The sequence below is a fragment of the Crocodylus siamensis genome, chromosome 2 (genome assembly GCF_052110815.1).
Source record: "Crocodylus siamensis isolate JL-2025a chromosome 2, ASM5211081v1, whole genome shotgun sequence".
In the NCBI taxonomy this organism is placed as follows: Eukaryota; Metazoa; Chordata; order Crocodylia; family Crocodylidae; genus Crocodylus; species Crocodylus siamensis.
In genome coordinates this window covers 156,993,497-157,017,005 of record NC_143396.1, presented here as the reverse complement: position 1 = coordinate 157,017,005, position 23,509 = coordinate 156,993,497, and the positions used below count along the sequence as shown (strand labels likewise).

The following is a 23,509-nucleotide window of genomic DNA, read 5'->3' as shown; positions in this document are numbered from 1 at the left end:
TAAAGAATACAGGGATAGACTTTTTCTGAAGCTGATCTTGATCATACTACCTTCCTTACACTAACAGAAGCTTCATCAACTTCAGTGGAGCTCGGTACCCAGAGCTTCATTTTGGAAACCACACTCACCCATTATATGAACAGTTCAAATTAAGTTGCCATTGCTGCATAGCTGAGTCCCAAAGAAGCTGGGCTGACACCGTGCAATCCTGGACTCAACTGTTTCAAAGACCTTAGCTTGTGTGATCTGAATAGATGATAATTGGTGGAGATCTGCATAAGGCCTACAGAGGAAAATTTTCAGTGTTGCACATGGTAGATTAAGCATACAAGCACTGGTAATAAAAAGGGAGCTGAGCATTTAATCAACCCTGCATGGTGCTGAAAATGTATGCTATTTTGTTCTGAAAAATAAGCTTTCTAATGTGGCACACTGGGACTGTGCAGTTTCTCAACATTTAAAATCTAATGAAAGGAGGAGAGAATTTACTGTTTAAAAAACACCACCAAGGACTTCAAACATTAAGGGAAACTTTTTCTAAATAAAAAATATACCAAGTAAAAGATTAGGATGTTTGTGTTGGATGTTTGTGAAAAGCCCTGTGTTAAAGGGGTGGGTATGGATTTAAGAGATGGCACATACAAAACAAATGAAGAGAAAGACAGCAGGTGGCAATGGGTGGCAGAACTTATTTAACAATTCCTCTCACTATGCTGTCCCTTTTGAATATTCCCTTCTTTTATCACTTCCACTATATTTTCTAATTTTATCTTCTCAAACTCTTCTCTAACTTTCATTTACTCATCTAGAAATTTGTCTACCACATCACCTTCAGTCTGGCCTCACTCACTTCTTTCTTGCATACGGATTCTTCTTTCTCAGTTTCAATTTTTTCTTCTTCAACCTGAAGGCTTTTCATTCTCTACGAAAGGTTTGTGGGAAATATCCACTATGAGAGGCAGAGTTATTCCCAGGGATGTAGCTGGGCAGCTCCACCCCCTGGGCAGCTATGCATTGCTAGGGCAGTCCAGGCTGCCACAGTGCCAGTTATAGCAATATGATTAGCAACTGCTGCAATCACAGATATTTTTGCACCTCCTCCCAAATGGCAGGGCCTAGGCTGCTGTCCTTGTTGCTCCCCCTCCTCCTCCAGTTATGCTGCTGGTCATACCAGACACCAAAGAAAGGACTGGATGCAGAAGGGGAGTGGGATGGAAATGGTTTCCTCTATCCCTAAGGCATGGGAAGTATTTAGACTCACTGGGAGCACATTCATTAATGCACAGTAGTTACTGCACATTTAGTTTAGTACTTGCTTAATGAAATGCTAATGAAATGCGCAGTATTACTGCTCAGTAGCACCAGTGAACTTTTTTGTGATGCTTATTATGCAGTAGCCTAATAACACTGCACAATAGTGTATTAGTACGGTTTTTGACCAGCAAGCTACTGCACAGTGTTATTAGGCTGCTGCACAGTAAGTATCTCGTGTAGACGCACCCACTATCTAGGAGTAGATGGTGAGTACCTGAGCAGGACAACTGGGAAGGATGGGGTTGCCCAGACTAAAGTTAGGAAGGGAGAGGGAGACAGGACCCAGTCTAATACTGACAGCTTTAATGAAAGGATTTTTGTACTACCTTTGTTTGTACTAACTGGTAAGGGAGCTTCTCTGTATTTGCCAACCTCTCCTATATTTAGAGCTAATTCTGGTTAATGATTTAAAGAGATACATCTTTTAGATTCAGTGAGGAGAGAGAAACAGAAACAAAAACCAAACAAACTTATCCGTTTAGACCTTTCCCCCTTGGTACTTAAAAATACAAAAACAAACAAACAAAAAAACCCATATATGTTTTCCATCAGGAAACAATCAGATAAAGATGCTGAAACACAAATGTGTTTCCAATGTCTACACATTTATCAGGGCAAGTAGCAAGTGGCTAATATCTGCAACCATAGCAATTGGCAACAATATTCTGGATCCCAACATGTTTTCTCATGACTGAACACAGATAGAGGAATTATCATGACTCAACCTAGTTGAAGAGATATAGGATATGATAACAAACAATTTGACATCAGTTCAATTAAGGTCTGAACCTAATCTCACTTAAATGAAAAGGAATTTAAACAATGGGTGCAGATTCAGGAATCTATTGTTTCATGAATTAAATCAGCTCACTAGCACATACTTATACATATACCAATACTGGTATGTAAACTCCATCTTGCATGATTCATTAAGCAGAGAGACACAGGGCATGTCTACATGTGAAAATGCTGTGGGGTAGGTTTACTCTAGAGTAGACTAAGGTTAGCCAGGAACTCTATAGTAAGTAAACCCACCCTGTGCTGGTGTCTACAGCTACAGGGATTCGGGAGCAGATTTACTGCCCCTAGCAGCGGTCTGCTCCTGCCCCCTCCAGCCCTGCACTGGCTCCCTGCAGTAGCCAGGGTGAGCTCTAGGCTCCCTCTGGATGCTAGCCCAGCTCTAGCATGGCCAGGATACCATTGTCTCCTGGTTGGGACTGGGAGATTACTCCCTGCCCTTAGGAGTTATCAGCTGCTAAGGCAGGCTCCAGTGGCAAAGCCCAGGCAGGGACAATGTCCCCCTGCCCTGGCAGAGGGCTTGGAAAGAGTTGCAAGGGAGAAGCGGGTTCCAGCCTCCTGCCCCAATTCTTCAGTGGTGCTGCTAGTAGTGAGCCCCCGGATGGGTGGGAATTCCCTGCCCTGCAGGGGGCTCACTGCTAGCTGCTTTGCTGGCAGTTCAAGGCAGGGGGCTGGGACCTGCCCCACCACCGCAGCTCTTTCCAAGCCCTGTGCCTCCATCACCTGATTGGAACATGGGGCTAGGAAAAATCTGTGGGGCTAGGATCAGCCCTTGATTGAGACAGTTCCTGGCTACCCCTGGGCTGGGCAGGGAAGATTGCACATGCATCCTGGAGCTGGCTAGGGACTGCCTAAAATGGGATAGTCCCCAACCACCTCCATGCTGGGGATGCAGACTTCTCTGCACAGCCTGAGGCTGACCAGGAACTGTCCCAGTCAGCTCCAGGCTGGGCTGGGAACTCTCCCCATGCAGGGAGCTCTCAGCCTCTGCTCCCAGCCCCAGATCCATAAATACGGCACTGGGGCTGGGAACAATCTCCCAGCCCCTGCTCCGTGATTGCACAGGGAAGGATGGGAGCTCCCGGCTGCCAGGGTAGGGGAACTCCCAGGCTCCAGTGGTGGAGGCAGCTCCCAAGGGCAGGGAGTAATCTCCCACCCCATGCTGCCTGGCTGACTGGGAGAAAATTTGATCCCGGTTGGCCAGCTACACGTGCCGTACTGCACATTAATTACTAGGTGGTTAATTTGCTACTTGCATTTTCAGGTGGCAAATTTACTGCCAAAATCAAGAGCAAAATACTGCACAGTAAGGGTAAGCATGTGTAGATGGTAATGCTTACTACACAGTAATTAGCTCTACTGTGCAGTAAAATATCTTGTGTAGACATGGCCACAGACAATTATATCTGCAGACAAGAGAAATCCAGAATGTTTTCTACAGTTCATTATTCTGAATGGAACTTGGATAGATTGAAAAAGCTCAATTAACTTGTTTTTTTATTCATCAGAATTAGGCAATCAACCCTCAAATGTTGAAAAAGCATTTGAAAAATTAAAATGACTTTGCCACCCCAGTCTACATGATGCAAGACAAAATGATTGTTTCAATTATTGGATTTAAATGGCACTTATGTCACCCTGAAGAACCCACTTTAAAGGCTAAAGCCAACAATCAGTAAAGCTACTTGTGTTAAGCGATCAACACTTTCAATTGTGGTTTTCCTAGAATTTGCTAAATATATTAGAAGAGGTGCACAGGTCATTTCCTGAATATGACCTATAAAGGTAGTCATATTAATACAGGAACAAACAAATTCCGGCATTTTAGAACTTCTGGTGTATTGGACAGAATAACAGCAATGTGCTTAGTGCTGGAGAAAGGAATTATGTCCTTAAAGAAGGCATAATGGACTACACTGACTTTCAGTCAGAATTCAGTAATACTTAAGTCATTTTAGAAAACAGAACTTGGACTCCTGAGTTACTTGAGCCATTGAAAATTCTAGCTTTTCTCTAGTTGTTGGTCTTTATTTGCACATTGAAAGGGAATAACTTTATTCAGTGACTGTCTTAATTCCTGGCAGACAGAGTCAGTGTGTAGGCCACACACTTTGGCTAAGTATAGACAGTCAGAAAGCCCAAGGCAGAATTGATTCAATCTTCGCAGGTTAGTCTAAACTGTATAGATTGAATCAATAAGCAAGTGAAGAATCATTCACTTTTGATCCTGGAAATTCAGCCACATACCTGCAGTGGCTTAGGTCAAAAGCTGGGGGCTGCTAAAGCATGCCTTGCTGTTTGGCTGGAGCAGACAACTTTGGCCAAGGCTAGCCTGTCCACTCAGTGAGGCCAGGTTTGAGGGAGAAGTGCAAAGCATTCTGGGATGCTGGGGGACTGTGCATTAACTTAAATCTGGAGAGGAACTGGGACAGAAGTTCAATAAACCAATTTAACCTAAATCAGTTAAGTCTGATACTATATCCACCCAGTTTCATCTTAAACTGATTTTGGCCAGTTTGAAAGCAGCTTATATGCATTTAACTTCTGTCATGTTAGAGATCTGAACTGGTTTCTGCTCACTTATACTGGTCCAAAGTCCTAATGACAGGGAGGTGAGGGTGAAAACAATCTTCATATTTCTCATTATGTCTGAAGCAAATACCCTAACATATCAGCATGTTACTGAAGCTAAAATCCTAGAAGAGCCAGAGTGAAGATAGCAAGCATCACTGCAGGCAGCATGTTTGGTGCTTTTAGAGTAAAATTGTGGCACTGTAGAAATTAAAGGAAGCCCCCTCTCATTCTTCTTCACTGCCATGAGAACTGAATTTCACCTGTTGCTCTTGCTGAGAAGGGCACTTTGTTAGTAAAGTTGTCTCAAACAGGACTATTACTTTGTTTCCTTCTGAACTCAGCTGCCCAACTGCACTGATTCATTGGAAGAACAATTTAGGGGATCTCCTCTGAAATCTTGGGGTTTCTCAATGTGTGTGCTATGTTCTGTAGGGGAATAAAATCAAAGGACAGAGTGACAGTGCAATACATGAGAGAGACCCTTATATGATAGCTTGATTTTATGTTGTCCAATAGAAAATTTCTTCATTAAAATTATGAGGAAAACTGCAGGGATGGTATGTGAACCTTTACTCTTGTGGTTTTGTTTAACATTACTTAAAAAGGAAACAATTCAGAGGTATTTGGTAAACTATTGGAATACTGGAGACTATACTACAGTACAATCCTTTCAGGTTGTTAAAAAATCCTGTATAAGGACAATTCCTTTGTCCACTTAAGAAACACATATTTCAAAATCCTAGCAATATACAATCTGTGTTTGTTAAACTATCTTCAAGATACTTTAATAATATAGTTAATACGCTGAGGGACAAAACATCCAGTTTCCGTCTGTTTTCACAAAATGATACTGGATTAGAAAGTGCATGCTACCTCCATTGTATTTAATGGAGTCATTTTATTTTTGTGGAAGGTTTGTAACCTATTTAGCTTTATTCTGGTTAACTGACAAAACTATATTACATGCTATTTATCATTCCCCAGTATTTTCTTCTTATGCAAACCAGGAGATGAATGCATAATACACAAAGAAAAGGTTCTTGATTTACCTTTTGAATTTGTATGCTTAGTCCCATGAAATGTTATGTCCAATACCAAATGGTCTACCTTAATTATGGTCATATAAGTAAGGACCATGACATGAACTCTATACAAAGTGGTCAGTGTGGCAGAACAGCTAGAATGAGTGCTGTTGAAGTCAGGTAGGTCAAACAGAGTTGTATGGGAGGCTCTGGGTTTTGGGTCTACCTTGCCATGTCTGTTTCCCCTTAATATTGTTTCTATGCTTTCCCCAATGAATTCTGCACATCCGTTTTTACCATCAAGCATTAAGCCAGAGGGAAAATTTAAAAAAAAAATGACACATTGGTTTCTGGCTGAAAACTGTAATTCAGCAGACATTTTAATGAACTCATTTTTCTAAGCACTACTCATTAAGACACAAGTGATAAATTTCTGTTTGGATGTTTTGGGAATTTTTCTGAAGGGAAAGCCAAACGTAGATACTGATTTTAAAACACCACTGTATATGCCAAGAACAAAACTACTCATATTGTGATAATGAACAACACTAAAACTCTCCCCCTCTAATGGAAAGTTCCTGGAAGCTGGTTAAACTAAATTCTATTTGGCTCAAGGCCACTCATAAATATTTCTCTTCTATATTCCTATCCATTACTAAAATACAGTAAAAGCAAAGTGTTTTTGTTCTTAATGCTCTGATATAAAGTCATAAATAAGTCATTTTTCTTCAGCAGGTTGAATCTACTATTTCTAAAATTTCACATTAAACTTGCTTGAAGTGCTAGTTTGGTTTTTATTTAACTTAATGCCCAGAAGCATTTAGATGCACTGAAAGTGGACAGCAGAACAACAAAACTTGACCAACCCACTGATTTTTATGCTGCAAGATGCTTGTAAAGCATTGTACAATGGCATTCCCAGAATCATCACATACTGATAATAAAATCATTATTGTCAACTGACTACTGAAGATGCACACTTGCATAACAATATATGATGAAGGAATTGCAACAGCGAAAAATTACATAATGTTGCTGACTACAAATAGGGTCCTCTGTATTTTGGGGTTTGTCACTTACCACAGAAATATGCACAAAAATCTCAATTTGTATTAAAAAAAATAGCATGCATGAACACATACACATATCAACTTCTATATCTCTATCACCCTACAGATTTCAGAGAGAAGCTTTATAATATGAACTGATAGTCATATTTTCTTGAGTTCACAAGAGATGCCAATGACCCAGCTCATGTTAATAAATTGTTACCTCTCAAATCTAGAGAGGGCAATTTGTTACATATTGCAAACTGTGAGCATTGAATAAAAAGCACTGAACTTCATATCATAATATAAAATGGGATACTATGACAATCATTTAAATTTTCCTTTTTATTAAAAGTCTCTTTCTTAAATGACCCTGTTTACTTGCATACCACATTCACCGCTTCCCCAGAAATCAACCCCCCAAAATTGGAGTGGGTGCATTATGTGGGGATGCTGATTTTCTTCTTCTTTTATATGGTGTCAGATATCAACTTTGAAATCTATGATCCACTGTCTGGTATTATCACTCAATGCACAGATTCCATCTACCCAGTCAGGGCATTCGAAAAGATTGCAGCTTTTGATTCAGCACTGTGTTGTTTTTTGGACACTGCATTCACACAGAGGGTCCAAGATGTTCATCTTGTAAAGGTGCTGTTTTGAAGCAACCATATCCAGATCTAGGTCTGTTCAGCTTTACCCATATTTATTTGTCAAGGTCGTTCCCAGTGGGGCACTCATTTGGTGATGGTATAAAGTGCCATAGAAATAGGTCCGATCTTTCCCAGCGGTCAACTCACCCTGTTGCCGCCCATCAGTTTTATTCAGCATCTCCAGTCTTTTCCAGGAGCTTGTGGGCTTCATGTATAAATGATTTACAACTTCTCAGCCTCTTAAACCTTCATCTGTTCGGGTCTTCAGCTAACAGTTGAGGGAGCAGGTGATTTTTGTCATTTCTTGCCTGTACTGCCAGTAATGATGCTAGGGTCTGTCTTCTTATATCACTTGGTCTAATGCCTAAGAGTACAGGAATTACATCTGTGGGTGTGTAGTTGTGTAGCCTTTTATGAGTCTCAGCACACTGTTAAGTACAGTGTTGAGCTTTTCAGTGTGACAACTTCTGTCATGGGCAAAGGGTGCCTCCAGAGTCTGGGGGCACAGCAGGGCACAATTGGGGGGGGGGGGGGGGAGTCCCCAGGAGCCAGCTAGTGACTGGGGTGGGGGGTGGGGTCCCCTAGCAGGCAGCCAGTCACCAAGCAGGCCTCCCCACTCAGGGCCAGCCTGATTTCCCCATGCCTGGGACAGAGCTGCCAGTTGAGCTGGGACAGCTTTGCCCCACCTTCTGAGCTCAGGGCTAAGTCCCAGGGCCCCCTGCCAGCTCAGGGCTGGCACCTGGGGGAGCCTGGAGATCCCCCTGGACTAGGCTGCTCCTATCAAGCTCAAATTACTCCCAATGAGGGCGCATGTGTACACATGTGCCAGGGACTGCTGTAATGATTCTGAATTTTCTAGGCAGAAGGCACATTCATTCATGTAGGTGCGTCCTGTGTCTTTTCCAGTTCTGTCATGCCTTGGGCTACTATGATGACATCATCAGCATACATGTATCACTTAGATGCTGTATGTGGGAAGTCTGAGGTATATACAAAAAATACTGGTGCCAGCACTGACCCTTGGGGGACTCCATTCTTTTGAGTTCATACTCTGCTCTCTTCTCCTTGGCTGGTAACGAATCTCAGTGATCTCCTGGAGGTCATACCCATGATGAAAACACGTAGCTTGCAGTGAAGTATCATAGAATGCAGTTTATATTTGAGGCCTTGATGCCATACAGTGTCATAGGAGGTTGTGAGGTCAGTAGACTGTGCCTGTTTTCTGCCTCTTTTCAAATCCATTTTCTGTGTCAGATATAAGTAATGTAACTTGGGCAGTAGTACACCACTTTTTCTGAAAGCCAGCTTGTTCTTTTGGGAGCTGGGGGTCAAACCTGCTTTGATTCCTGCTCCACAGTGTAGTAGCAATGACATTCAAGCAGCTGAGGGTGTCAAATGACTAAATGGCTTGTTGTTCACTCCAGAGGTGTCAATGATTGTACCTTCTTTTTATTGATCATGATGGTTCAGTAATGGTTTTGATGTTCCACTAATCAAGCACCAATCAAAAAATGCCCTAATATTTCTTAGGGCGATTTTGCTGCCTGCTAGTTGTCTGCTAGTTGTTCTCTCTTCTCCTGTTATAGAGCCCTGGAGACTCTTGAGCATTTTACAGAAGTGTAGATTTACCCATGAAGACTAGTCTTCAGCAGCAGCTAGGGTTTCAGCTTTTAATTAAGCATGAAAGGGAGAGCAAGTCAGTTGAAGATTAGGCTCTCTCTCTGCTCTGTGCAGCCATAAGTTTTGAAAAATAATTTTTTCTTAATTTTGCCTTCCCATAAACAAGGTGGATATCTTATTTGGTGGTGTGTTGTATGCAAGAAAATACAGAGAGCTTGCTGAAGTTCCAAGATCCTGCCTGCTGTATGGTACATGCAGTCTCAGGTGACACTACCTTGCAAAAATCTAGGTGTCAGGAAACACTTAACACAAAAGAGTGGGGAAGTTATCAACTTTTCTCTTTGCTTTATTTTTTATCAAACGTTTCATGCTCAACCCCCAGTCCATGGGCCAGATCTGCTGCTGAATTTCTGGATTCATGAGGAGCCTTGTGACCTGGATAGTGTGGCCCTGCACACTAGTTCAGGAACAAAAGGTGGCTGAGGGCCCAATTCTGGTGTGCAAGGCTGGGCTGGGACAGTATGGGGCCCCAGGTCCTGATTCTGGTGGTCAGGGGCAGTGCTGTGCCCCCAGGACTCAATCCTGGCACAAGGGATCAGGAGAGGACAGCACAGGACCCAATTTAGCCCAAAAACCTAGCCCTGTGCCACTCATCTGGTCTATAGGGCCAGAAGAATGAACACCCTTGGCTTAGTTGTTCCTCCTGAACAGGTTAACTCTGCTCAGTATAGCAATACATCTGAAATATTTTTTCAGTTGTGCTAAGAAGAAAGATGTCGGGGCCACCATACCATCCATGAAAAAGACAAGGTTACGGTCCCTTTAACATTGCCTTGCCTAAAGCAGTAGAACAGATTCTTTCAAAATATGATAAATGATGTAGAAGAAATGAAGGAAAAATATTTTGAAGGAATGTCTCCAGCAATAGGTTTCACAGGTTTTCTATGCCTTTTTCTTTCCTTTCTTAGTATGGAAAAGGCAAGGATTTCTGAGGGTGCTATCTTATATTGAACCAACTGCATAGTTATGATGAAGTTAAACAAGCTTTCAACTGAAACACTTTCTTCCTCAGTTGTGATCACAGCTTAAATATTTTTACAGATGCAAGCACCGTAGCGCTGGGCACTTTTCAAAGTGCTCAGTGCTACATCACTTGAAGTTGTATAAGTGGTGAAATGTGTGTCAGTACGCAGAAAATGGTGGTGGTCTGCTTTTGAACTAACACACATAAAAGGTGTTTTAGTTCAAAAGTGCACTGCTGCCATTTTCTCCCTGCTGACACACATTTTGCTGCTTATTTGACTGCAAGTGACTCAGAGCTGTGCACATCAGCTTGCATGTGCAGCAGACTCAATTAATCAAGATCTCCAGTGTCTGGGAATAAAAACGTATGTGTATAAATGCCCAAGGATCCAGGCACAGCAAAACTCATCAAGCTTTATCCCAAGCTTTATCCCAACTACACAGTTGGTCCAATAAAAGCTATCACCCCAAGAAACCCTTGCCTCTCACATAATTTCTGGACTATCACAGCTATATCACTTACACTTTTCTATTTTGACATTTTCAGGTCTACTTCAGGATATCTTTTTTTTTACTTGTTCATCAAATGTTAGGCAACGGAGGTGCTCTTACATATGCCCTGGGGATGAGGCTGGAGTGGTGCTTTAATCAGAGCAACTCTGAGAGTCGCTCTAATTAAAGCATTGCTATGTCTTGTGAATCAGTGTCTTTGCACTTCAAAATGGTGGTGGTGGCACTTGAACTAAAGCTCGTTCGAGAAATAGTAGCAGCACAAATCTGTGCCACTATTTTGTGCTGCAGTGCACACCCCTACTCATGCAGTTTGCAGTGGGACACGTTGTCCCACTGTTCCATGTGCTGCTGGGGTGGGTCCGGGGCACAGGGTGTCTCAGTGCAGGGCTAGCTGGCAGGCAACTTTCGCACTCAGGCACCCTGTGCCCCAGCCAGCTGTGGAGCAGCACTTGGAAAGCGGGGAGTAGGTAGCCTGGCCTTTCTACTCCCCTGTCTTTGCATGCTGCAGAGCCCCCATCTAGAGGCATCCTATGCCCCAGCCAGTTGGTCTCTGGCTCGGGCACATGGTGCCACAAAATGGAGGAGCAGGCAGCCCTCCATTGCAGAGCTCCTGTGTTGAGACATGTTGAGGCACACTGCATAGGACACAGCACTTCTAAAGCGGGGGGGCTTCATGTGCCTCAGTGCAAGGGCTCTGCAGCACAGCCCCTGTGCTGAGGCATGCAGAGACAGGGGAGCAGATGGCCCAGGGCTGCCTGCTCCCCAATCTCGAGGCACAGTGCATCCCAGGCAGCTGGGGAGTGGCTGGCAGCAGCGCAGCATGCCTCGAGATGGGAGCTCCACATGCTTAAGCACAGGGGCTCTGTAGCCCAGGACTGCCTGCTCTCCCATCTTGAGGTACTCTGTGCCCCGGCCAGCCAGGGAGCGGCTGGCTAGGGCACAGGGTGCCTTGAGATGGGGGTTCTGCAGCATGTGGAAGCTGCTGCCTGCTCCCTGCCTCTTCTCCACGTGCTGCTCCCTGGCTGGTTGGGGCACAGGGTGCCTCAGTGCAGGGGCTCAGCAACGTGCAGAGATGGGAGAGCCAGCAGTCCTGGGCTGCCTGCTGCCCTGTCTCTGTTTGTTCTAGCACATGGCACTTTGGCGTGCTTTGTGCTGACTTTTTTTTTGGTTTGGGTTTTTTTTTTTTAGCTACAGGAAAAAACTGGTAGCACATTTTGCCCCAGCACTGCAAATTAGCAGCATGGGGCATGGTTTAATGTGCAACACATGCGGTTTGTGGCACCACAGAGGTCTGTGGTGTCACAAACCACACATGCCTGCACAGCTAGATCCAGCCACAAATGCCACCACAGGTTAGTATTTGTAACTTACAGTGACATTATTTACTGGGCTGCAATGCACATGTAGAGGCTGACAAGGTTGGCTGGGGAACGATGGTGCTTCAGTGTGGGGGCTAACTCCTGGCTAGCCCTGCACTGAAGCACCCTCGTGCCCCAGCCAGCCACTCCACAGCACACTGAGCCAGGTCCAAGTAGCCCCAGGCTGGCAGGCTGAACCCCCAGGCCCTTTGCAAGCCAGGGCTGCTCCAACCTGGCTCAATGTGCTGCAGTCCCAGGCACACATATAAATGCAGCAATACATTGCATCACACTAATTGCATTTCACTTAAATGCTGAAAGACTCCAAATATGTTTGGCACAAGTCAGGGTAGGATTTACGTTCATAGCTATGGCACAGCCATTCATCACAAATTCTGGCTGAGCTCCCCTTTTTGGACATTTTCTAAGCTGCTGAGTTTGCAACCTAATGCTGCATCCATATACTTCTAAACTCTCCTGTTGCTACTCAAGCTCCAGGCATTCTTTTATGTACTTGTGTGAAAGCTGGAAATAGTTTTGCAGACCATGAAACATTTTAGATTTTAAAATATGTTCCAAGTTTTGTATTGGGACAAAGAGCTCTTTCAAAAAAATGTAATGAAAAGCCACCAGAATAGCTCAATGGCTTGGACATTCACTTGGGGACATGGGAGAATGTGGTTCCAAGTTCACAACTGCCATTGATCATAGAAGAGACTTGAAATTGATTCTCCTTTATACAGGGTAATTGCCTTGACCAGAAGTGTCTCAGTTTATTCTCTGGGCAGTCTTTCTCAGCATCTCATACAGAAACTTATTCACTTTGTATAAATAATTTAAAGTATATATTGGAGAAGGGACTTGGTCTAGAGGGTCAGTTTCAACCTCTCTATATTAATAATTAGTCAGTAGGCCAAGTGGAACAGCTCCCACAGGAAAGATTGAGATAGAGAAATTTTAGGGGGAGTTTTGCCAGCCTAAGATCATTCTGCAGGGAAGGCTTATAGAGTTCTTAGACTGCGAGTACTGTAGTTAATATGTATTTGCTGTCATATGATACTAATTGTGGACAAGGACTTTTTGATCCTGAACACCACTATTCTGGATATCAACTCAAAAATTATGAAAGTATGAAAGTACAAAATATTTGCCATATGATTTTCTGTGCTTACACATTAGCTCTTGTTTATTTGGATATTCATTATTTCATTTCTGTCTTAATTTAAAAAAATAAAATTAAGTCACATGACAGAAGAATGCACATGCAGGTCTGTTTGGTCACAGCTAAAAGGAAAAAGTTCATGCAATTGTTGTAAGAGATAGTCAATCTTTGGCCCAGACCCCTTTGTACCATTTCAGCAATGCATAACAAATGGAAAACCAGCTTAAATAGCCAGTGGGGGATTCCACTAACACTAAACAGAAGAGAGGATCGTTTAGCTGCCTCAGGATTACAGTGTAAGGTAAAAAAGTGATTAAAAAAAAGAAAAAAAAATGCATCTTTATGCTCAGGTGCATCCAGTGCTCCTCTGACACTCCTAGATCCTAGCTCATTGGCTTTTGGAGGAATCCATCCTGCTTTTTGCAGTTATTTGGTGCTTTTACTATGGATTTAAGCTCTCTGGCCACATCTACATGAGCATACACGTGCGTTTCAGGGCTCCTCAAAAGCTTTTGAGGCACTGCAAAATGCATCCCATGCATATAATTTGATTCTTTGAGATGCATATTTGCAGCACAGAGCCAGACGTAAATAATGGGAAATCCTGATATAAAAAAACAACTGCGTGGAAAAAAAATCAGGATGGCACACATGGCAGCAGTGTGTGCTGCCTGAAACCAGAGCCTGGCCAGCCAGAGCCACATTTCAGGTGCCAGCCAGGCTCCATGAGCCCAGATTGCCACCACTGGAACCCCAGGAGGCCCACAGGACTCCAGGTAAGGCTTCCAGGGCTAGCCCAGGTGCTGGCCCCAGCTTCTCCTACCCCCCCGGAGCAATTTTCTCTGTACTAACCCCATGTGCAGGGGTGTGCACCGGGGCAAAAAGCAGTGGCATGAATTTGTGCACACCCCTGCTCATGGGGACACAGCCTCTGTGGGTGCATCTACACAAGATATTTACTGTACAGCTGTCTAATTAGCTCTTCAGGAAAGTCTCTGCATCTACATACATGGCCCTATATAGGTGGCAGTAAACTGATGAACACTGCTGTAGGTTAGTATTGGTAAATACAAGTACTATCCTATGGTGGAATTTTTTAGTGTGCAGCAATGTAAATGTAGATGCTGACAGGGCTGGCTGGGGCACAAGGGTGTTCAGTGTGGGGGCTGCCTGCTAGCTAGCCCTGCACTGAAGTACCCTCATGCCCCAGCCAGAGCCTCCCCAGCACATTAAGCGGGGTCAGAGCAGTCTTGGGGTGGCAGGCTGAACCCCCAAGCCCTCTGCCAGCTGGCGCTGCTCCAACCTGGCTCAACATGCTGCAGTCCTGGACATATGTGAAGACACAGTGCTTGGAAGCAATAAACTCTTGTGCAATATAAGCCACAGTTTATTGCTCCATGCTAAAATAGCTCATGTATGTAGATGCACCCTGTATCACTCAATCTGATACTCATCTCTCCAACCTGTGCGACATGCAGTTATTTCCTCCTGCTTGTATCTTTTCCCTCTGCATTTATTATAATGCACTGGTTTTCTTTTAATCTGGAGCAAATTTATTTTCACCAATTATGTCCTACATTTTATATTGTTTATTCTTAACAGCAACAACATAGCTGTCATAGTATACACTTGGGTTCATGCTAGAAAATAGATTTGGACTCTAGTACAATGAGGATTGCCTCTCCTGGCAGATAACAGTCATAATTTCTATGGAAGAGCATGCTATCAGAGTGCATGCATGTTAGGGTTGGTGCTGAATAACAGTTCTAGTTAAGACCTGTATTTTTGGATTGCCCTATCACCTGAAAAACTAAGACAATTGCTAAGACAACCAAAAAGAAGGAGTTAATCACAGTGAAGTATCTTGGACAGTCAATTTGATAACTGAATAGTGATCTACAGCAACCTCCTGAATGCCCTACTATGGATTATTGAGGGAAACAAAATCTAGTAGGATGTAAACACACTGATCTATAAGACAGATATCCAGCACCCATACCTAAGACTTGTAAATTGTATCCATAGCTTATTTCTCCCCACTAATATTTTTCACTACTGAGCTCGGCTGAATCTGAATTAATGTTTAGCATATGATATTTACTTTAGTCCTCTGAGTTGCCCAGTCCTACTCTGAGTATATAATGCAGCACTTTGTCAAGGTTCCTGGAGTGTACTTTATGGCTTTATCCCATTAGACACTTTAGTTAAATAAAAAGGATCCTATAATGTAAATGGTTTCTAATGCTTACTAATCAGGTTCCTTGCTGGTTTTTGAGTCATTTACAGCAAATATGAAATCAAGTAAAATGTGCAGTTACCAATTACATATGGTTTAATCCTACAGCTATAAATTATTACTAGCACAATAAAATACAGCAGTGTCCTCCCCCACTCATGATTGCCTTCTTAGAGAAAGAGCTGTGATACTGTGAAGAAACTGAAGCCAGCATTCATTTATGTTCTGTCAAGTTTCACTAATTTAACTGTGATTTTTTTTGCTTCATACTGATTTGTACTGGATATAAGCAGAAATATTATAAATACATGATCCATCACTAGTAAAAAGTATTTAAAAGCCCAAAAACTCAAATTCACATAGATTATGAATTCTTAAATTCTACTTTTTCCCCAATCTGTTGGTTCCCAAAAGAATACTACTGAAACAGTGCTAATCATAGCTGCAGTACTTAAAATAATAGGCCAGATCCACACCTGATGTAAATAGGTGCAGCTTCTTTAATTTAAAAAAACAGTCAATTATACCAGCTAAGAGTTGGTTCCTATAAATTAATGAAGGCAGTTGTTAACCTAATTTCTCTAACAAGTTCCAGAGAAGGATTTTTCTAAGAACCATACTAATTAAACAGAACTAGCAGATAACACATTTGACAACTAATATTACTAATTTTCCCAAAATATTTAAAAGTATAGGAAAGTAAGGATGGAAGACAGTGACAGAGAAAAGCCCATATCTATCCTCTCCATAATTGTCCTTTATGTATTTGAAAACTGTTATCAAATCCCCACTTAGGGTGAGATTACAGATTAGAGTTAGCAGGTGCCAATTTTAAGGAATGTTAGTCTGTGTTAAGATTAACTAGTGCTAGTGATCAGTTACATGTTCAGGGTTAATACCCTCTAAATGTGCACTGCCCCTATCTATTGCTAAGGGGATGGTGAGCAGGGTATGGCTAGGGGCTGCAAGTCTGCCCCATTCCTGCCCTAGTCACTGGCTTTCTAGCCCCAGTACAGTCTGGACTGGTGGGGGGGGGGGAGGGAAGGGGTCCCCCATGCCACTTGGATTGCCCCCTCCTACCAAATCACTCCACTGCCCCCTATCTCCCCCAGATCTCTGGTGGGGCTTGGATCTAAGCATTCAGGGTCAGCACAGTGTGCATGGACTCTAGCAGCAGGCAGGGAGGGGGAACACGCCTACTGACGCCTCCAATGCTCTTGGATGGATCAGGGTGCCAGGACAGTGATCCATTGGTGGAGAGGATGATGGGCAGAGGGGCAATTTGGGAGGCAGAGTCCAGTCCTGCTACATGAGGGAGGGAGGGAGGGGATGGTGCCAGGTCCCTGAAGCTCAATTCCCTGGGTCTGATCCTAGCACACAAGATACCACTGAGCCCACAGACTGGCCTTGGGTCACTCATCTGGCCTGCAGAGCCAAAAGGTTGAGGACCGCTGCTTTGGAGGATAGGGTTAGACTCCAGAATGACCTGGATAGACTGAAGAAATTCTCCAAATTAAATCAAATGAAATTCAGTGAGAACAAGTGCAAAGTCCTGCACTTGGGAGAAAGCAATTATATGCAGAGTGTGAAATGACTAGATAGGTTACCATACTGCAGAGAAGGGCCTGGGGGTACAAGTGGATCACAAGATGAATGTGAGCCAACAGTGTGCGCTTTTATGGGGGGAAAAAGTCAACAACCTACTGGGCTGTATTAGTAGGGTCATAACTTGCAAGTTAAGAGATATTATCTCTCTACTGTGTTTGGCCATTATGACTAGCCCAAGCTGAAAATACTAAAGAATCACTGAGCATAGCCAAACATGAAGGTAACCCCTGGGAGATACCCCTGACTGACAACTTTGTGGCTGCCTCTGTCTGTGGTCCACTTCAACACAAACTACAGAATGACCATAGAACTTTTAACTTTCCAAATAATTCTTGCATATGCAAAACTTGTGAATTTAGTAATTAAATTTAACATTAGTTCACTTACTCTTGTAGCATCGTACAGACATTAACTGTTAAAATTATATGATTAAGCACTCAAAAGTGTGGCAAATTCTAGGTTGCAAATATAATCTTAATCTTGCCCACAGTGGGCACTTATTTCAATTACATGGTCACATATTATTTCTCAAATACAACCAAACAAATATTTTCTTTATAACCTTTGATACATCTTGAACTTTTTAAAATTCCATTTTCCTGTTGCTAATTTCATTGTTATAATGCCCAATATATCTTTATTGACAGACTTGTTATATAAGAAAATTTCTATGGTACATATTTTAATTCTTTAGTCAGAACACATGTACTATAAATCTCCTTTTCAACCAAGAGTAGTTAGATGGATTCAAGTGACAGCCAAGGAAAACTGAGTTCTGAGGAAAGCCTGAAAGAACTAAAATGATTTAGTCTGGGGAAGAGAAGTCTGCGTGCAGATTTGATAACCATCTTTCAAATACCTGAACAGTGTTTATATGGAGGATGGAAATAAATTATTTGCTGTGACTGCAAGGGATAGGACAAGGAACACTGATTTAAATTGCAGCAAGGGAAATTCAGGTTGGCTATTATGAAGTACTTCCTCACTGTGAGAATGGTTAAGCATTGGAACTGGTTACTCAAAGAGGCTATGGAAACTTCATCCTTGGAAGTTTTAAAAGCAGCTTAGATGAAGTGTCTGGGATGGTTTAGACAGAGATGATCCTGCCCTGAGCACAGGATTGGCTCATATGACCTCCTGGAGGTTCCTGCTGGCCCTACTTTTCTATGATGCTAAGACATTAATTAAACCAGCCAGAACTTCTAATGCTTTTAGAATCTTCTCCATCGCCCACTGAAATCAAGGAAAAATTCTCTGTGAGATCAGAAGGTATGGGGTACCATTAACCTAGAAGCTTCCTTTAAAGACTTAATTTCAGAAAAATATGTTTGGCAACCATCGATCCTTCCATATCACGGTGTGTGCATGAGAAGCCAACCTAGACCTTTGACGCATATGGCTAGGCAGAAATTTGGAGGAGTGGAGGCTTCCCAGACCTTCCATCTCCACTTTAGTCCACTGAGAGAGACTCTAAAGGCCAGACTGAATTTGGCGCCTCCATAGCTGTAGTTGCACAAGCAACCAGGAATACAAAGCCAGGTCTCCTGTGTGACAGACAAGGATTCTACCACTGAAACACACGGGACTCCTAGAAAAATATAAATGTCTAGAAAAAAGATATTTTACTCAAAACTTATTTTAAAATGCTTACTCTAGTAATGGCTTCATATAAATACCAAAGAACTGAAACCAAAAATAAAATAATGTACTGTCATGGAAGCAGCTTATTCTTTCTTTGCATCTTAACCAATGCAAATCATCATTCTTGGCCTTAACATCAGCAATTTTGCTCTCCTTATGAGTGTTCGGAAAGCTGCTGCTAATATGATCTTTCTGGCTTAAAACTCTATATGCATTAAACCCCTCTGAGTCTCCCTCTCTCTCTTCAGCCCAATTCTCTCACTCTCCTTCACCTCCACATCAGATGTGAGCCTTTCTTTTAATACTCTTCATAGCTTAGCCAGACCTACCTACTTGATGTAGTAATTTATAATGACCTCAACCCTGTCCTCACCCTGTCATTATTTATAGTCAGTCACCTTCTTCCTTAATCACCTTCATGCTTCTCCCATGCTGCTCCTTATGCATGCAAAAAAACTCCCTAGTTTAATCCATGGAGTGATTACTTCATCTTTCTTCAAATCCAACCTTTAGATTCACCTCTGCTGTGATGCTTACAAAACATAGTCTGTTGATGGCTAGACAGATGATGAGCTGTAACTGACCTTTTTCCTCTTCTTATGTCTTCATTCAACCATTTCCCCATTTTGGTAATGTATAAGCTAAAATCTACCCCTGCCAGAACAAAACAATGACATGGCACTAGCAAAACTGCCAATTCTTCAGTGTTCTTTGACTTGTTACAGCTTCATGTTCTAACTCCCTGCCCCACATACCCAACTGCTTTATTCTTTATCAGCTTTGGCTTTTAGGTTGTAATAGTATTACCTATATTTGCACAGTGCTTATCATTGTGGGCCCCTAAAGCAGATTAAGACATTCAGACACTGAATTGACAATAACTACGACTGATATAAATTATATTATTAAATACAGTCAATGATGTCTTGAGACAGAAAGCGAGAAAGGTATATATGGACCATATTCTACATTACTAACATTGAATAGGATATTATTGGCAAGAAGCCCCTTCGTATATACCAAGCAGAATAAAAGAACTGTCAGATTAATAGAATCATACCACCATTTATTTTCTGACTTTGTAAAAGCCACACTTATCAGGTCTACATTTAGAGTAATGATTGAGTGCTGAAACATCATACTTTTAGTGGCCAAAGATGCTGGTAGAGGAGATTAGATGCAGTTTATCCATTTTAGAGAAGTTTACCTCCTTTTTAGAGAAGCAGCATAGGTTCCTCTTAGTTCTAAATCCTATTGTTCTGCTGTGCTATGGGGAACACTTCTTCTGCTAGAAGGTCTCTACCACTACTGCCTCTTCTATACTCATGCTTACAAAAATACTGGAATTCTGGTTGATCGTTATGTAAGAAAAGAAGGAGTTGGGGAGCCATTTTTGTCCTTCTCCACCTCTCATTGAACCCTTGTCAGGCAGACAGAATCCAGCACACAATTTTTAAAAAGAAGAGCAATAATTTATTAGACTTTGAGAGACATCAGCACATCTTTCAAAGAAGATTCTGACCTCAAATACTAGTGTGACTTCTGAAGGAGTTAGTTATACATATATATGCTTTGTGAAAAAGTAGATAAACTTACTGAGAATTCTTGGATGAGTTTTTGAAGTTCACTGTGACCATGCTTTCCAGCAATACGTGCTGGGTTTTCTCCATATTTGTTGGTTGTTCTGCAAACCTCAGTTGCCTTGGGGCACTGAAGCAGAAAACTAGTAAGGTTCTTTAATCCAAATTTAGCTGCACAGTGGAGAAGAGTAGGAAGTTCTTCCAAGGTTAAATCTGCATATGAAAATAAGTAAAAAATAAATTAATAAAAAGATAGTGGCTTTTATATAACACATATCATCCTCTCTTACAAAAACTTCCAGGGTTCAGTGATAACATTGCGTATTAGCATCCAACTGTCCTTGTAGAATTGGTACTCAAACAGCAAATGCTTATAACTAGAAGTTTTATAATTCAAGTAGTTATCATGCATTTCAGTAACAGTGCCTTTTCTTGCTTTGCCATGACTGAGAAGTCCCATTTTCTCTGTTAGATGAAATTGCAAAAGCAGTTTAATTATTTCTACAGCTAAAAGAATGAGAGCTGGACATAACCCCAGGGAAGAAAATTCTAGAGTATCGGCACACTTCCCCATAGATATGTATTACTAAAATACTTGAGATATTTTTGCCCTCCGTTGCTGAATTGAACATGACATTTATAGATGATTGTGCTCCTGTATTCACACTAATATCACCTCTTTGCACACTCACATAGCAAGATGGCATCTACAAATATTTGCCTATCAACCTAATGAAAAATCTAGCATGTTTTGTTTGTTATTTTTAAAATGTGTGTATTTGGGGGTGAGATACTGACATACCGGGACTGTAGTTTTTCTTGTCTCCTTATTTCTCTTTTGGGAAGGTAAGTGAGAAAGTTAAGCTGCAGTCATGTACTATGAGTATTCAGCATTATCATGGTAGCAGAATGGCAAAATCCTAGCAAAAGATGGATTGGAAAGCTCTTGCACTCAGGGAAAAAATACAAACTCCAAAAGAGAATCTTACGACAGTTACTTAAATAATTGGTTCATTTTAAACAAGGAAACAAGAATAAGGAAACTCAGAAGTATATGCAGAAATATCTGATAGCACACTTTGTATTGTTGACTATATCAACAAAGAAAATCTGTTTAATTCCTAGCCAAAAACTTCAAAGACAATGTCTAAAGCTGCCTTCCAAAATCCATATTTAGATAACTAAATATAAAGTGGCCTGACTTTCATGCATGTTAAACAACTATAAATCAAACTGAACACAATGGGAAATGTAGGGCCAAACACCTTCAAAAAATCAAGTCACTTATATTTAAAAAATAAGCAGATTCAGGCACCTAATTATAGACACCCTGCTTGAAAGATTTGAGCTTCTGTTGACAGGATGCTTATTATTATTAGCTATATAGTTATTATTAGCTATAAGTAATTAGCAGAAAAAATCCCTACAGAGACAAACATAAACTTTAGAAGATTAACAGTTTAAATGTACACAAAGAATAAGAGGGCTAGACAAAAACATTGAAGATAGATCTAATTCTGTGCATTACACAGGGTTCTCTTATAAGAAGAGAAAAAGGTATAAACAATAGTGGACACTTCAAAAACATCTACAAATTCTTCCAAAAGTTGTCTATTTTAACTTCTTCCTCCACAGGTTTCTCTCAACAAACTAAATAGAGAGAGGTAATCAGCCACATCAGTCTGAAGTCAGGTAGAAAGCAACATCTGACAAAGTAGGCTATCACCTATGAAAGTTTATGTCTCCTGAACCTGCTAGTCTCTAAAAAGTGAGAAAAGCTTACGGTGTAATTTTGGAGAGGAGCTACTAATAAAAAATTACCTCCAACCTGTGTCATGCTAGCATACTCTACGAAGTTAAATATTTTAGGCAAAGAGACCTTTGATAACGTGTTGTGACATGCTCCAAGAAGACTTCTACTCCTTTAATTTAAGCCTGAAATAATCGGCCACAAATATGAAACAGGCACTGACTGTATCTTATAAACTCCATTCAAACACATTACATAACATGGATATCATAGCTGGTTAGTTCCCTCACTAGCTCATAAAAATCCAATGTTATTCTCAAGTCCTTTGAGACCAACCCCTCAAGTCACAATTTTTATTAACTCAAACACCTGAATTTGCAAAGCAACAAAATAAGCAATTCCCTTTATCAAAAACTGTTAGCATAAACCTTTACTTTTGTGTCTGTTTGCTCCGGAACCTGCCACAGGAGCCAACTTCCTGCTACAGCTTCCTCCCTAATGAGTTCTCTCAACTTTTATAGGAATTGCTTTAACTTCGTCCCAGCAGGTCTGAATGTCAAGCAGTATAGTCAAGTGAAAAAAATCGGCTCTCACCAGCAATCATGCATTTGTGATCATGAACCAGAAGTCGGTGCTTCCACTTTGCTCTATGTACCTGGCTGTGTCCCTACACTGTTCAGTAATTTTAAGAAACTTCACTAACTTATACACCCATTGGATGTAATTGTATCTGAATTATGGAATAGATAAGTCTAACAACTTCTCATTATGAACTCAACTCTGAACACAGAATGATGGAACCAAGATATTACACGAGGGTACATATTGAATGAAGCCATTATGATATTCGAGATAACAAACTGAACCAATCATTACCCTTTCTCCCCAGAATTGCTTTCTGCAATTATGTTGGTTCAAATGAAACAGTGACGTGAGGGACACAGAACTCATATAACAAATATTCACCAACTGATTACTTAGCTTCCTATTGTCACAGGGCTGGTTCCAATTCTGGTGGTATTAAACTCTTCTGCTACGTATAATGGAACTTAAAGACTGGTTGAACAGAATGCTCCAGGCATTTTCCCTGTACTAGTTATGCTAAATAGCCAATGAGACAACTTGGGCTTTAAAAAGTTAAAATATTGTAAAAAAATTAAAGTTGCTATGCATCATCGACACTACTTGATATCCTCAGATCATTAATAGTATCTCAGGGTAGCATTCTATTTGGGTTTCTTCCCTAATTTTTAAAAATGAAAAAATATTAACATTGGCAAAACAAAATTAAGTGACCTTCCAGACAAAATACATCACATTAAGCTGGACAGTATTTTTACACACACACACACACACACACACGAAAGTATTGAGACTGATGGCTGTAGGAAACAAAATATTTTATTTACAGGGGTTTTGGCATAATCTCCTCCCGAGTATGCTCTTTCCGCAGCCACACACTTTTCCCAAAGTTTCTGCCATTGTTGGAAGCATCTCTGATAAGCAATTTGTGGAATTGCTAAAAGCTGCTCAGTCACATTTTGTTTTATGGTTTCTATATCACAAAATCTTCTTCCTTTCAAGGTTTTCTTTAGTTGAGGGAAGAGA

At 41.4% G+C, this 23,509-nt stretch overlaps 1 protein-coding gene across 1 annotated transcript in view; it reads right to left on the bottom strand.

The window, feature by feature from the left end:
* Positions 1-23,509, bottom strand: part of BANK1 (B cell scaffold protein with ankyrin repeats 1) — a 360,719-nt gene that overhangs the window by 180,378 nt on the left and 156,832 nt on the right. Inside the window, exon 8 of the mRNA XM_090031887.1 lies at positions 20,168-20,364. Within this exon, the coding sequence (XP_089888013.1) occupies positions 20,168-20,364 (197 nt within the window). The remainder of the gene's footprint in view (positions 1-20,167; positions 20,365-23,509) is intronic.